Source organism: Rissa tridactyla, chromosome 7 (assembly GCF_028500815.1).
Source record: "Rissa tridactyla isolate bRisTri1 chromosome 7, bRisTri1.patW.cur.20221130, whole genome shotgun sequence".
Taxonomy (NCBI): Eukaryota; Metazoa; Chordata; class Aves; order Charadriiformes; family Laridae; genus Rissa; species Rissa tridactyla.
The window spans coordinates 44256721-44271169 of NC_071472.1; the positions used below are offsets into that span (position 1 = coordinate 44256721).

General features: G+C 53.0%; 2 protein-coding genes across 3 annotated transcripts; both read left to right on the forward strand.

Annotated features, from left to right (window-relative positions):
* Positions 1 to 2341: 2341 nt before the first annotated feature.
* LOC128912672 (fibrinogen-like protein 1-like protein) lies at positions 2342 to 8530 on the forward strand. The gene is made up of 4 exons (XM_054209029.1): positions 2342 to 2481; positions 4176 to 4319; positions 6339 to 6401; positions 7487 to 8530. The coding sequence occupies exons 1-4, from the start codon at positions 2478 to 2480 to the stop codon at positions 8113 to 8115; spliced, it is 840 nt and encodes a 279-aa protein (XP_054065004.1). The 5' UTR covers positions 2342 to 2477; the 3' UTR covers positions 8116 to 8530.
* A 3094-nt stretch (positions 8531 to 11624) lies between these two features.
* On the forward strand, positions 11625 to 14449 carry VPS37D (VPS37D subunit of ESCRT-I). 2 transcript variants are annotated; one of them, XM_054209594.1, is made up of 4 exons: positions 11625 to 11708; positions 13056 to 13227; positions 13582 to 13664; positions 13847 to 14449. In XM_054209594.1, the coding sequence occupies exons 1-4, from the start codon at positions 11679 to 11681 to the stop codon at positions 14333 to 14335; spliced, it is 774 nt and encodes a 257-aa protein (XP_054065569.1). In that variant the 5' UTR covers positions 11625 to 11678; the 3' UTR covers positions 14336 to 14449. The 2 variants fall into 2 exon arrangements, with proteins under 2 accessions (XP_054065569.1, XP_054065568.1); XM_054209593.1 differs by lacking the exon at positions 11625 to 11708 and adding an exon at positions 11948 to 12070.

Below are 14449 nucleotides of genomic sequence, written 5' to 3' on the forward strand. Positions count from 1 at the left end.
GCTCCATAGGTCCTCAGGCGTTTGCTGTAGCTCTTTGGGCTCACAGAATGGCTTCTTAAGGCATGTTCTGCTGCAGCCACCTCTGCATCTTGCAGAAGGCCTGGTGCCATGACTGTGTTCCTGCAGAAATACAGAGGCGTAAGGGCTGGAGTGGGGGGGGTCTTCAGATAACCGGGGAAACACAGGGTAACTGAGACCAAGAAGACTTCCAAATGTCTGATCTTGAGGCCAAAGCAGGGACAACTTAGAATGGGTTGCTTAGGGTCATGTCTGGGTCAGTTGTAAATATGTCAAGGAATGGAGGTCTCACAACTTCTCTTTTTTTTTTTTTTTTCAGTTTGGAACACTTTCAGGCTGAATTTTTTTATCTAATTCTAATTGCCCTCCTTTCCTTTATGTCCACTGCCTCTCATCCTATCCCTGTGTGCCTCCAAGGACATTCATAGAATCACAGGGTGATAGAATAATTTAGGTTGGGAGGGACCTCTGGAGGCCATCTAGTCCAACCCTGCTCAAAGCAGACCTAAAAAATCGGTCCTTATGCAGTCAAGTCTTGAACACCTCTAAGGACAGAAATTCCGCAGCCTCCCTCTGGGCACCTGTTTCAGTGTTTGACCAACCTCATCTAAAAAAAAGTCCCTATTTCTAACTGGAATTTCCACGTTCCAACTTAGATCCATTGCTTCTTATCCCACCACCATGACCCTCCTTGAACAGTCTGGCTCCATGTTCTCTGTATCCTCTCATGAGGTAGTTGTAGTCAGCAATAAGACCTCCCCGTTGCCCGCTCTTTTCCAGGAGGAGCAACACAGTTCTCTCAGATTCTCCCAACGTATCCTGAGGTCCAGGCCCCTGACCAGTCTGGTGGCCTTCGCTGGACTGGCTCCAGTCTGTCAATATGTTTCTTGTAATGAGGGGTCCAAAATGAGACACAGTGCTCTGAGGAGCCTGACTCTATCTGCTCTCCACCCTCCCACCAGTTAGCTGCAGGCAGCAGCAACAAGATCCCACCTCAGCCTTCCCTTCTCCGGGCTGAACAAGCCTATCTTTCTTAGCTTGTCCACATATATCATGTGCTCCTGCCTCGACTGTCTTGGTGATCTTTGCTGGACAACTCCTGGAGTTTTAGTCACTGTTGTGAACAGGGGAGCCCCACAGAGGACACAGCACTCCAGCTGTCATCTCACACGTGGAAGTGAATAATCCCTTCCCTCATCCTCCTGACAGCATTTTTCCAGGTGCAGCCCAGGATGCAGCAATAAACAGATCTGTGCCACAGCTGTGGCTCTTTCAGTGTCAAACATATACTGAGCAGAAGCTGGGCCCCGGGACAGAGGGGATTTCTCTGAAACCCCTCTATGGCCTTTCCCCTGCCTGCTTTGCACATCCTAACCCAAACACTGGCCACAGCTTCCTGGAAAAGCCACCTGGGGACTGGAAGCTGTTGGTGAGGCTCTGCTGAGGGTTGCTGCCTGCCTTTGCTTGCGCTTACTGTTGAGCAGATGCAGCAGTGCAGCAGGGCATGCAGAGCAGCCCCCACAACCCTTCCCCTGCAACGCTGCAAGCGAACAGCTTGTGACAAAAGCACTCCCTGCTCCTCCGCAGGCTCTGGGCATCTTATGCTATCCAGCACAAGGTGGATCCTGGCATAAAGGATTCCTCATAACTCAGATTACAGAGGGTATCGATCCCTAGGAAAAGGATGGTCTAGCATTTTCTGTAAGAAAGCCATGGCGTAAGTGCTCCTGGTAGCAGAGGAGGGCTTGAAGTGAGACCATTTTACATCAGTGTCACATCACAATTCCCAAAACTCCCTTGTGACTGCTGCAAGGGCCGCAGAGCCAGGGGAGACCACAGTGTTTATTGCTCAAGAGGCAACGTGGTAGTGGCAGGCCAGGCATGTCAGGAGGCACCTGGAGTGGCACTTTCTGAAGTTCAGTGCACAATTTGACAGGAACACTAGAGTACCTCTTCCCTAAGGGTCTAATGGGGTCCCCATTGGCTGTTGGATCCAATGCCTGCTCTGGAGAGAGCCATTTACGCATGATGTTTGATTTCCATCTGGGAGAAGGAATGTCATCTGGGTATTTACTTTTGAGTTGAAATGTGCAGAGGTGCCCAGAGGATGCCGTTCCCCGGGAAAACCCTGCCAGGGCAGGGGGGCAGCCAGGCACTGTAAATCACGGTTGTTTTAAGGCATTCACTTGTTGGCACTAAATTATTTGCTTTGCCTCTCAAAAAAGCCCTTCACCTTTGTGAGACACAGCCTTCATTGTCTGAGGACATATCACTTAATGATGAAGAGCAAATAAGCCATAAACCACTAGCCTGTTGCCAACCAGAGGACAAGTGCTGTGGTGTGGGTCTCGTGCCTCCACCCCCCCTTGCCTGCTGAGCCCTATAACTGTCAGGGTGACCCCTCCAGCTAGGCCAAACCCGCTCGGCTTCCCACTCCGCGGGGTCCCTGCAGAGACGGCATGGGTGAGTGTGGGATGGGATGGGAGGGCACGGCACTGCTGTGCGTGGCTGCAAGTCGCAGGGCATCCTGGCCCTTAGTCTTCTGCAGGGCTCCCTTCTCCCCACACCCTTGCCATCCCAGCGCTAAGTCCATTATATTTTCTGGACTCACTGTGCCCTGGGCTGGGAACTAGAACAGGATTCTGCATGTTCTGCTATTTTCAAGCTGTGTCAGTATAGCCCTGGAGCATCAGATCACCCATTTTACAGGCCTCATATTTACCAAACATTCTTTGTAATTTTCAGTTCTCCAAGGAAAGTATTAAATGCTCTAGAATAGAAAGTGGATTTTTTAGATATTCTTGCTTAAGCAGCAATATTGAACAGGTATAAAGATCTGGAGGTTAGATGCTCAAAAGCACACTGCTGCCCCCAGGAGAATGCCCAGGAGAGGCTGATCTCCTCCTCTGCATTTCCTTCCTACCCAGACCTTTCATGACTGTTCATGGGGAAACAGGTCAGCAGCGGATAGAGCATTGCTTCTCTGGTGGCCTAAAGAAGAGATGTCTTTAAACATGCCTCTAAACACCAGTGTATCAAGACACTAAATGTTAGGTAGGAATTGAGAAGCACATCAGCTGTACTGAAATGTGTTTAAAAGACCTTTGGTGTAAAACTGTAACCAGCGCAAATGATTGTTTGGCTCTGAGCATTCCCAGAAAGGTGTGCTTGTCTCTAGGGTGGCTGCAATCGCACACAGCGATTCCGGGTCGGCATCATGGATTGTTTTCCTTCTCAGCCATCTCAGGGGATGGTGCCAAACCCAAGTATCCTGCAGCAGTACAATACGTTTGGCTCTGCTCCTTTTCAAACTTTGTGGAGGGATCACATTGGTAATCATGAGCTTCGCATTGGTAATCATGAGCTATGTGTCTCATATCAGGAACAGATTTCCCCGTGGGCAGGTGTCCCCACAATGCCCCACTGTCTAGGAATCATGATAAACTTTCTGTTATTTTATTTAGATTTAACATTGCAAAAAGTGTGGTGGTTTCTCTAGCTGATCTGAATGAGAACAAACCTGAGCAGCTGACTACATATGGAAATTTTGAAGTAGCCATATAACAATATAAAGGACATAATTTGCACCAGCCAGACAGTAATTCCTGAAAGTTTGTGCTGCCCCTCTCAGTCCCACTGCTTTCATGCAGAGCAGAGAGATACACACAGCCCTGCTTGGGGCTTGTTCCCAACCCAGACATCAGGGCTCTCCCCACAAACCTGGACTGGAGGCAGGCGTAGTCCCAGCTTACCCCACGTGAGTGTGTCACAGGAGCACGATGGCAGCTGGGAGGAAAGGAGATTCCTCCCTCCATGCTCACTCTGTTATCTCCAGCTTGTTGTCTCCAGCCCCAAGACCTCATTTTTCCTAGGATTTCTGATAACAGTCACTTTGGGTTTCGACCAGGTTTTCACATTTCTTCTGTCTCAGAAACCACCAACAGTAGGTGCCACTGCTAATATCTCCTGCCAATGAGTATATGACAGCTCATCTACGTGAGTGAATTGGGGCTTATGGCTCCAAGAGGGAGCTCCACACCTAAAGAATTTTGTTTTCCTATTTTACTCTGCAAGTAAAGGAGTCAAATGGGAGTGATGGCTCTCTAATGGAAGAGTTATGATCTCTTTCTTCTTTTTCCAATCTCTTCCCATTTCAGCTACCCAGCGCCTTTGTCTCCTGCTTTTCACCTGCCTGCTGGCCCTGGCAGCATCTCTTCCTGCCTTTGACATAAAAAACTTGCATCTCCTCAATGGCACACTGGATGAAATTCTGAATGTTCCCCCAGAGTCCTCTCAGCTCGGTAAGTATACCACCACAGTAGGGAGTGGCAAACAAGGTCATGTTCAATCAGATCCCACACAGACCTCCGCACTTACCCAAACACACCCCTGGAATGTGGAGGAAGGACTAAATACTGCTCTATGTGTGGGGAAATGACAATGCAATGTAGGCTGTCTACTGGAACAAGAATCCTCTCAGAGTCATCCTCTGCGTACTATCTGTCTCTTCTCCTCTCTAGCATGAAGTTCTTCTGCCCATAAGTGAGTCCAATAGTCCAAAGCCCAGGGGAAGGGACAGGTTTGGCCTCATTGGCAGCAAGACCGAGCCAAGGGTGTTTTGGGGCATGGGCTCTTCCTTGAAGAAGAGAAGCAGTGTTAAAGCTGTTAAGGCAAAAAATCACAGTGTGTTTTGAGGACATGGAGAACAGTACCCACCTCTGGTCAGCAGAGAACTGATTTCAAGAGAGAACTGAATACAAAGAGGAACTAGGTGAAGTTACTACAAAGAATCTAAACTATTGTCACTGGCGCAGAGCAGCCACCCAGATGATGGCACAGAGCAACTTACAAAAACTAGGGTATATTGGAGCAATGAGGACGCCTCTGAGAAATGTTCCAGGAATAAAACTGGGGGCTGTGGGTAGAACATAATAGAAAGAGATGGTTCTTTTCCAAGGTAGGAAGAAGAGTTCTTGGCAGAAAAGCACAAGGTTCAAGTGTTTGATGCTGGCCTTTGCTGTAGAAGTCAGGTGTCAGGAAATTGCCAACACAGGGAGCACCTGTGACTAAGACAAGAGCTCGGGCTTCACCAAGAACTGCAAGTTTGAGTTGAGAAAGGGGATGTGCTCTGGGCTTCACACTCATCTCTTACTCAGACCACTGGTAGGGTGCTCTGAAAACATAAGCAGCCTGAATGCAAATTGAATAAGCAGGGAAGCACACCAGAGAAGGCAGGCTAACATTTGAAAGCCTTGACTTGTGGAGGAGTGCTTCCAAATGGATGGGAAGTGAAGGCAGAAAGGAGCAGGGGAAGACTGTGGCTTACAAAACACGAGTGAACAGCTTCATATGGCTGTAGTAACAGTAAATACCATGGTAGGAAAGTCCTCCAGACCGTGTTACATGAGTGTTCCCACTCCACGCAGGCTCAGGCCATTCAGCACGTTCACTGGTGGGCTTCAAGACACGTTTGGAGGAATTCAAAAGGAAAGGGGCTCAAAAATATTGCAGGCAGTCTGTGTCCGTGAAGGTTGAAGGACTGAATGGTTTAGCCCCCAAATCAGAAAACCATGGAGGAGGAAATGACAGCAATATTATAGTCTGTCTGCAGGAAAAATGTACTCTGGGTGTAGTAAGAAAAGGAATGGGCTTCTACACAGTGCGAGAGGCTTAAGTTAAACACTTCATAAGGGCAAGGATAGGAAAGCACCAGCTGAGAGTGAAAGCAGGGAGCAGATATTTGAGGATGTCGGAGACCAACAGCTGCAGGGTTAGGTGTCTGTTTCAGAGAGGGGACAGGAATGTTTTTTGTGATTCCATAAGCTTGTGATTCCTTCCTCTGTTTTATAGCCATCAGTGGATACACACAAGATGGCCTTGCAAAAAAATTACATTAATTCACTCTAAACCATCCTCTTGTCCAGCAACAACCTTCAGATTCCCTTCTGAGACACCTGAACAGAGCCCCTCTCCCAGCTCCCGATACCTGCACCAGTTTTCCTGTGTCTGCTCTCATGTTTCTTCCCCCTCTAATCCCTCTTCTTCCTGAGTCCCTTCCAAACTGCTTATACTGCACTTTAAAAACCATATTTCCAGTGTTGCCACCACCATTCAGGGTCTTTCTCACCAGGGAACTACCTGCCCCATTCTAACACCGTGTAAATTCCCTCAAACTATCAACTGGCTGATACCTGAAATGGTAAAGTCTCTCTAGATTAGGAGCAACAACGGAAAAACAGGAATATCATCTGTTGAAAATCGTGCTCTCGCAGCAAGCATTTGACATGTCTACTCTCAACACTCTGTTCTTGTTAATTCAGATAATGGTGGCGAACATGTTCGACAAGTCAGAGACATTGCCCCCCGCCCACCGGCAGGCCATGGTAAGTCTGTTCTCAAGGAGTACATCTTCTCATAAGGTTTCACCATTGCCAGGAGCCCAGAGGCTCATGAAGAGCTCTCAGCCACCTTAGCCCATGTCCTACGTGTTCACTGGTTCCTCCCAGGAAAAATGTTGATTTTCTGACAGGCTACAGAGGTGCCACAGCTCATAACCTCAGGGGGAATCTATTACCAGCCGTGTCCTGGACTCAGTAGTTGATGAGGATCTTTAGCATGGGGAATTTTCCACCTAAATACCAAAACTGGACCGTGATGGTTCATTGTTGGCCTTTGGGAAGTGGCGACTGGTTATTTTCCTATTTTCACTATACAGTTGATGAGAAGACTGGGTAAGACAGGGACTAACTGTGTTACTGAACTGAGTCAACGTTACCACATAGGGCCACAAGACACACGGCTTTACTTGGGTAGGAATAACCAGTAGCAGAGGCACCAGGAGCAGAGCAAGGCCCTTCCCAGAAGTGTGTAGGTGCATTCAGCTGTGTGTTGTATAAGGAGCTGACACTGTAGAGCACGGAAAGACCATAACCAACTCAAACAAGTCAGGAAGTCTCTAAAGAGCTACTCAGGTAAATCCAGAGAAAACCAATGGATTTGCCCTATTGAGATGACAAAGGCTGATGGATATCTTGATCACACTCTCTCCAGGGTTTCTGAGATGATTATAAAGCTCTAAAGCCTCCATGCTGTAACAGCAAATGGCTTTATGACCCTGATATGCATTTGTTTGTGTGGTAATATGTCACCTGCATGCTACAGGCAAATCACCACAGACTGAATTCAACTAGGCTAGGGTGCATTGTGTGCTGGGTGAAGGCAATGTCTGGCTCGGTCTCACCAGGCCAAAACATTTTGGTAGTGTGTCCCTGTCAGTTTGAATCCTGTCTTTGGAAGATATGAAGCCCAACTCTTACACTGATCATTCCAATACTTTGATTTAATCCTGTGAGCACATGGCAGGAATGCAGCCCAAGAACATGTGTGCAATAAGACATAGGCACAAAGGAAATGTCAGGTGCTTTCAGTGTCTCGTTGTGTAGGATTTAATAAACATTTCCTGCCCCAGGTTGGCCCAAGGACTGCAGTGAGATCCCCGCTAGCAGCCGCAGTGGTATCTACATTATTCAGCCAAAAGGGCTCCACCACCTCGTGGTGTACTGTGAAATGAATGTGACGGGCGGGGGCTGGACGGTCATCCAGAGGAACCAGAAAGACACACCGGTCACCTGGGCCGAGTCCTGGAGCACCTACAAGTACGGCTTTGGGAGCGTGCGCAGCGAGTACTGGCTGGGCACCGAGTACATCCATCAAATCTCCAAGCAGAAGGTCTACCAGGTCAGGTTTGTCATCCAGGACTCCACAGACAACACCAATTTTGCGGACTACAACCTCTTCAGTGTGGAAGATGAGTCCCACGGCTATCGGCTGAGGCTGGGAGCCTACTCAGGGACGGCAGGGGATGCCATGACCTCAGACAATCCCAAGACTATGCACGACAACATGAAGTTCTCTACAAAGGATCGGGATCAGGACACTTACAGTAAGAACTGTGCCTACAGCTATGAGGGTGGGTGGTGGTACTCGGCGTGTTATTCTGTACGGCTGAATTTCAAGGGCGGCATGACATGGGGCAGCCTGTGCAAAGGGAACTGCAAATCCTCCCTTATCCTCATAAAACCAGCTACGTATTGTTAGTGCTTCTTCCCCCTCCTGTCCACACTGGACGCTCTGCAAAGGCTCTGCATGGCCAAAGAGCTTGAGCCTTTCTGGAGCAGACGGGGGAGCCCAAGAGTAGTATGGTTTTAATGAAATGTCACTTTCCATTTCCCCTCTCTGTGTGCAGGCTCCCCCTCTGCTTAGCTCTTCTCCCCTGTGCTTGCCAATGATTCCCTGTTATTATGTTCCTAATCAAGAATAAAAAAAATCACTTGTGAAATTTGTGGATTCCGTATGTACCTTTACTGCGGGAGGAAGACACTCAGCCCTTGAGTGACTTTTCATCGGAGATTCTTAGCTGCCTCCCGAACTCATAGCAAGCAAAAAAGCTACATGCCACACATTTCCATGTACTCTGTGCCTCTCTGCTGCATCTGGTAAAGCATCCCAATAAATTTGCTTCCTGGAGCTCATTCTCCATTAATGAACATCTGTTCAGCATCTCTGGTGTGCTCCCTCCGAGACGCAAGAAATCCCATGTCAGGTGCTAGGACTGGAGCCTTGGGGCTAGTCACATTGAGACGAAGGCTCTACAGAGGGACCTGGACAGGCTGGATCGATGGGCCAAGGCCAACTGTATGAGGTTTAATAAGGCCAAGTGCCAGGTCCTGCATTTCGGTCACAGCAACCCCAAGCAACGCTACAGGCTTGGGGAAGAGTGGCTGGAAAGCTACCCAGCAGAAAAGGACCAGGGGGTGCTGGTGGATGGCCAGCTTAACGTGGGCCAGCAGTGTGCCCAGGTGGCCAAGAAGGCCAACAGCATTCTGGCTTGTATCAGGAATAACGTGGCCAGCAGGAGTAGGGAAGGGATCGTGCCTCTGTACTCAGCACTGGTGAGGCATCACCTCGAGTGCTGTGTTCAGTTCTGGGCCCCTCTGTACAAGAGGGACATTGAAGTGCTGGAGCATGTCCAGAGGAGAGCTACCGGGCTGGTGAGGGGTCTGGAGACCAGGTCATATGAGGAGAGGCTGAGGGAGCTGGGCCTGTTTAGCTTGGGGAAGAGGAGGCTGAGGGGAGACCTCATTGCCCTCTACAACTACCTGAAAGGAGGTTGGAGAGAGGTGGGGGTTGGCCTCTTCTCCCAGGTGAATAATGACAGGACCAGAGGAAATGGTCTGAAGTTGCGGCAGGGGAGGTTTAGATTAGATATTAGGAAGAATGACTTTACTGAAAGAGTGGTCAGGCACTGGAACAGCCTGCCCAGGGAGTCGGTTGAGTCACCATCCCTAGAGGGATTCAAGAAACATCTAGATTTGGCACTTCAGGGCACGCTCTAGTGGCAGAGATTGTAGGGGTTTGGTTGGTTTTTTGTGTGTGTGTATGGTTGGACTCGATGATCTCAAAGGTCCTTTCCAACCATGAAGATTCTATGATTCTATGAAGGACCTGGGATTTGCACAAAGGGTTCTGGGTTCAGAAGGGACCTGGCACATGGGAGAACTCTTCCCACATCGTCACCATGTTCACAGTCCAGGGTCAAAAGCTGTGGCAATGTCCTGGTGCCAAGGCCCCGCCCCTGCTGGGGGGCTGCATCTATAAGGATTTGTCGCTACCTGTCGGTCTGCACAGTCATGCTTTGATCCTGCAAAAACGTGATGTGCAAGTCATCAGTAGACCTGTCTGCTGTGACTAAGAAGCAGTAAACTTAAATGGAAGCGAAAGAGAAGAAGGTTAGACGTTAGGAATCACTTGAATTAGGAGACACTGCAATGAGGGAAAAGGTCATTACAGGAATGAGCTCACCATACCCAGGTTTCTGAGACCAATTGAGATGAAACTTTGCCAGGAAAGGTACAGACAGAGCTGATGCTGTGAGGCTGCAGGACTAGGCCCCTTCAAATCCTCCATCCCACAACACTGTGGCACTGCCAGGACAGACTGTTTGAGAAGCACTTGCACCTCCACAAACCATTTCTGGCTTTGTCTTGGGGCAGCACAGCAATATCGGTGAGTTCCACTTCCAGGAACACCAGCTAAGGGAAAACCCAGCCCTCGCCTGCCAGCTGCAGAGCCCAGTGGCCACTGAGAGCCATACAGAAAGGTTTGAGAAATTAGAAAATACTGAAAGAAGTGAGCAATCTCCAAGCCAGAAATTACCTTATGCTGCTACAGAGAAGTGCCCTCAGCACTGCAGAGCACGGGGGCCACCTGCACCCACGGATGTCTGAGGAGAAAGAGACCTCAGGGCTACTTCTACGGAAAGCAGACTGCAGGTGAAGCAGGCTGCAGTCGCTCTCCTGAGAGCCTCCAGCACTGAGCGCCCTCAAATCAGAGCACAGAGGACTGCCAGGACCTCGGGGTACAGCCCATGCCCGCCTTGCAATGGGCACCGCAGCACAGGGAGGGGGGGCAAGGGGCAGCTCCATGATGCACTTGACATTGGCTGGAAGAGGGGTACGAGGTGGTAGCAGCAGGTGGGGGATGCCTGTCAGGGAGGTGCTTCCACCCTACCCTTCGCTTCCAAAGCCAGCAGGCTCAATGAATCAGGTGGCACTGGGCAGACTGTGAAGTTACACTGCTGCTGCTCCTGGGCCTCTGGTGTTTCCAAGCAACTGGCAAATTGAAGTTGTATTTGCACTGACAGACTAAGGAAGAAATTATTCTTGTCCCAGCAGTGCAGTCTTCCGCTAGGGCTCTCCAAAGGCAGTGGAGTGACACAGGCCAAGAGATGCAGGAGAACATCCTAAAATATCCTTACAGTACGACAGGGCTAGCGCCCACTGGCCCAGGAGGACGGGCTCAGCACATGAGTGTCTCTGCATTGCTGTCTTGTCCCTCCGCCACAGCACGTCCCAGTGTACAGACAGGTTGTCATCTCTCCTTCAACAGCACCAGCTCCGTGCAGCTCCTTATTCCAAGCTTCCCATCCAAATGCTTCCTAAATCCTGCTGGGCTCTTGCTCACACCACAGCAGTGACCTCCAGCTCCCAGCAGCTCCCTAGCAGTTTCTCTTCACTCGGCTCCAGCAGCCAGTGTTGGTTTGAGGTAACACTTTAAGTCAAGCAGTGTATATTAGATGCCATCTCCCACCAGAGAATTAGAATTGCTCCACGGAAATGTCCTAGCCAGGACGGAGCAGTCCCTGCTCCAGCGGCACGGCATGGCTCTCCCTGCAGCCGTGTTTTTTTACTAAGGTAAAACTTTCCCGGGAATCAATCCACCCTCCTCCCATGAGCTCCTGGTTTGCTTTTTCCCAGCTTCTCCAGCCCGTCTTTTACTTAAGTAAGATTTTACTTAAGCAGATACATGCTGAGAGTTTCCCAGCCTCCAGCAGAGAGGTGTCCTGAAGCAGTGCTGATAGTCCTCCGGCAGGTTTCTGCTCCTTGAATTTTTCTTTTAGCTTTCTTACTCCCTGCAAACATTTAGTGACCGCAACAGCCTGCGTCGAGCAGTTCCCCATCACAGGCCGGGCAGCGTCCCCGCCTCTCCCTTTCCCAGGGGACGAAGGGGACCTGCCCGGAGCCGGCAGTGACGGGGTGCCTCATTGCTCTCTGCCCGCTCTCCTGAGCCGATGGGTGCGGCGGTGCCAGGGTGTCCGCAGGATGCCCAAGTGCGGCGCCGTAAAGCACAGGGTGAGGCCAATGCAGCCACAAGCGGGACGCACGCAGGACGGCGCGGTGCGGGATGCCCGGTACGGGGAGCAGTGCCGGCGGCGCGGTGCAGCACCGGAGCTCCTTGTGCTCGGCGGCGGCTCCTTTAAGCCCGGCGGGGGCGGCGGGCGCGGGGCGGTGCGCGGCGGGGGCGGGCGCGGCGGGGGCGCGCGGCTCCCTGCGGCGGCGGTGGGTCCCGGTCCGTGCCCGTGCCCGTGCCCATGTCCCGGCCCCCGGCGCCGCCCGGCTCCCCGCGCCGCTTCGGGGCGCTCAGCACCGCGCAGCTCCGCGCCCTGCTGCAGGACGAGCCCCGGCTGCAGCGCGCCGCCCGCCTCAGCAGGAAGGTACGGGCCGGGGGGGAGCCCGGGGGTGGCCGGCGGAGCGGAGCCGAGCAGCGCTCGCCCCCAGCGGGGCTTTGCCTGTGCGCGGGACGTAGCCGCCGGCAGCCCGGGCAAAGGGCGCTGCGGGGCCGGGCATCGCCCGCCAGTCCCCGGCAGCGCCGCTCGTTGGTTTTCCCGTGATACCCGACACCCCGCCCGCCGAGCCCAGGGGTCTGGGGGAGCAGCCGGACCCCCTGGCTGGGTGGGGGGTGGCCGCGGGGAAATCTCAGCTTGGGCGTCCCGGCCGGCGGCTGCCCGGGGGCTCCTGGTGCTGCTCGGGGTTTCAGCAGCCGTCGCCTGCCAAGCAGCCTCCGGCCACCAAAACCCGGAGCAGGGCCACAGCCGCTGCCCCCACTACTCTTACCGCCCCGAGATCCGGGGGAGGCGGGGAGGCCCTGGCCCCTTGCAGTGCCCTCCAGGCCTGGCGTCGTTCGCTGCAGCTAGGCTGAGCCCCGAATGCCCCCCAGCTCCAGCGGTTCCTGGCGCTCCACTGCAGGAACAGGACCCGGTTATTTTGAAATCATTCTCAGCCTGATTTCAGCATCTTTCCCCTGGGCCTCTAAAAGTGCAGCTCGGCATCATGCTCTGCTTCCTGCTCTGCAGGGGCAGAAGATGCGTGTGCAGCAAGAGCGGGTGTGTGTCTCTCCTGACATCCTTGTTAGCTAATGAGTCCTTTACTTTGCAAAGGGGGCTGGGTAGCCAGCCGTGAGGTTTACCACGTTCCAGGGTGAGCTGCCATGTGCCATGGGTAGCCAGGTCCAGACATTGCATCCCTGCTGGGACGCACCCCATTTCCAGGCAGAGCAGAGGGATGGGGACAGTGCTGGAGGAGAGAGTTCACCCCTGGATGGAGATGGACCCCCTCCCAGCAGGCTGCCTGCTCTGACTGGTTCTGACTATTTATCCCAGTGCTGACACACCCCACCCCGCTTGGTTCCCATTCCCACAGTTTCAGAGTCTGCAGCTGGAGCGGGACATGTGTTTGGCTTCAAACTGCACCCTGGCCAGGGTGAACCTGTCCTTGCGCCCGCGGTTGGAGGACGGGAAGGCTTCCCTAGCCATCAAGTACCAGGAGCTGCGGGAGATTCGAGAAGCATGTTGGGACAAGCAGCAGCGGCTGGGTGAGTGGGGCACAGCCGATGGGATGAGGCAGAGCCCAGTATGGCCAGGGCAACTTGCATTAATATGAGAGTCCGGGTAGGCTCAACACCCTCGAATCTGCCCCAGGGAAATGGCCCAGCCATGATCAGGGGCAGTTGGGGGGTTATGTTGCCTGTCACATAGCCAGCCCTTGGCTGGGACTGATGCCGTTGTGGGATGCAGGCCTCAGTGTGCAGGTGGCTCCAGCAATGTGTTTGGGGGTTTCAGTTCAAGGGTGGGGGGAGATGATGGTTGGGAATGGGAAAGACTGCAGCCCCAGCAGTGGGGGCATCTTGGGGGAGGTTTTTTGGCAGCCCCATCCCCTCCTGACACAGATGCGTACCTGGAGAAGTGGAGTCCACAGAGCGCCCTGGGCCATCTCCAAGCCAAGCTTGATGCCTCTGAGGCAGAGTCGGAGGTGAGTCAGGCAAGACCCCTGTGCTGCCGAGCCTTCATTACCTGGGCCCTGGACTCCTCTCCATGCCCTCCTGGCGTGCCAGGCTCTGGAGAAGAGGCCCGGGGGGGTACTCAGCCACCTGGGCTCCCTCCGTGGTCCCACAGCTCTCTTGGCTTGATGCTGTCCTACTGCCTGTCCCACAGACGCAGATAGAGCAGTTCCTGGCCCAGGATCTGCCCCTTGAGTCCTTTCTGGAATCCTTCTGCCAGAGCCGCACACGCTCCCATGTCTGCCGGACACAGCTGGAGAAACTGCAGGAGCTGCTGCAGAAGGGCCAGGTGGGCAGGGTCCTTGTGGGCCCCACGGGGCACCCAGGCACCCAAGCTAGCCGAGCAGAAGCCCACCTTCCCCCATTGCGGAGTGGAGTAGCCCCCAAAGCTTTCAATCTCTCCTACGGCTTTGTGCCCGCCTTTCTCATCCCCTCGGAGGCCGTTGTGCCTTTTGCCATGCCGGCTGCAACTCCCAGACACCACCTCCCAGCCCTGGGACACCAGCCAGCATCTCCCTCCTCCAAAATGCCCAGCCCGGGCTCGCCCCTGCACCTCATTGGACACATCCCCCTGCTCAGCCCTCAGCCCTTCCACAGGCAGCAGTGGCCGCGACACCAGAAGCAGGAGCCTCCGCACCGGTAGCAGGGCAGGCACAAGGGATGTCCCCACTCCTGGCCCTGTGCCTCTGTGGGGGGCTGCGCAGGAATGCCCTGGCCCGGGAGCATGCATGGGTGGGTGCGTGGTGCAGGCTCAGCT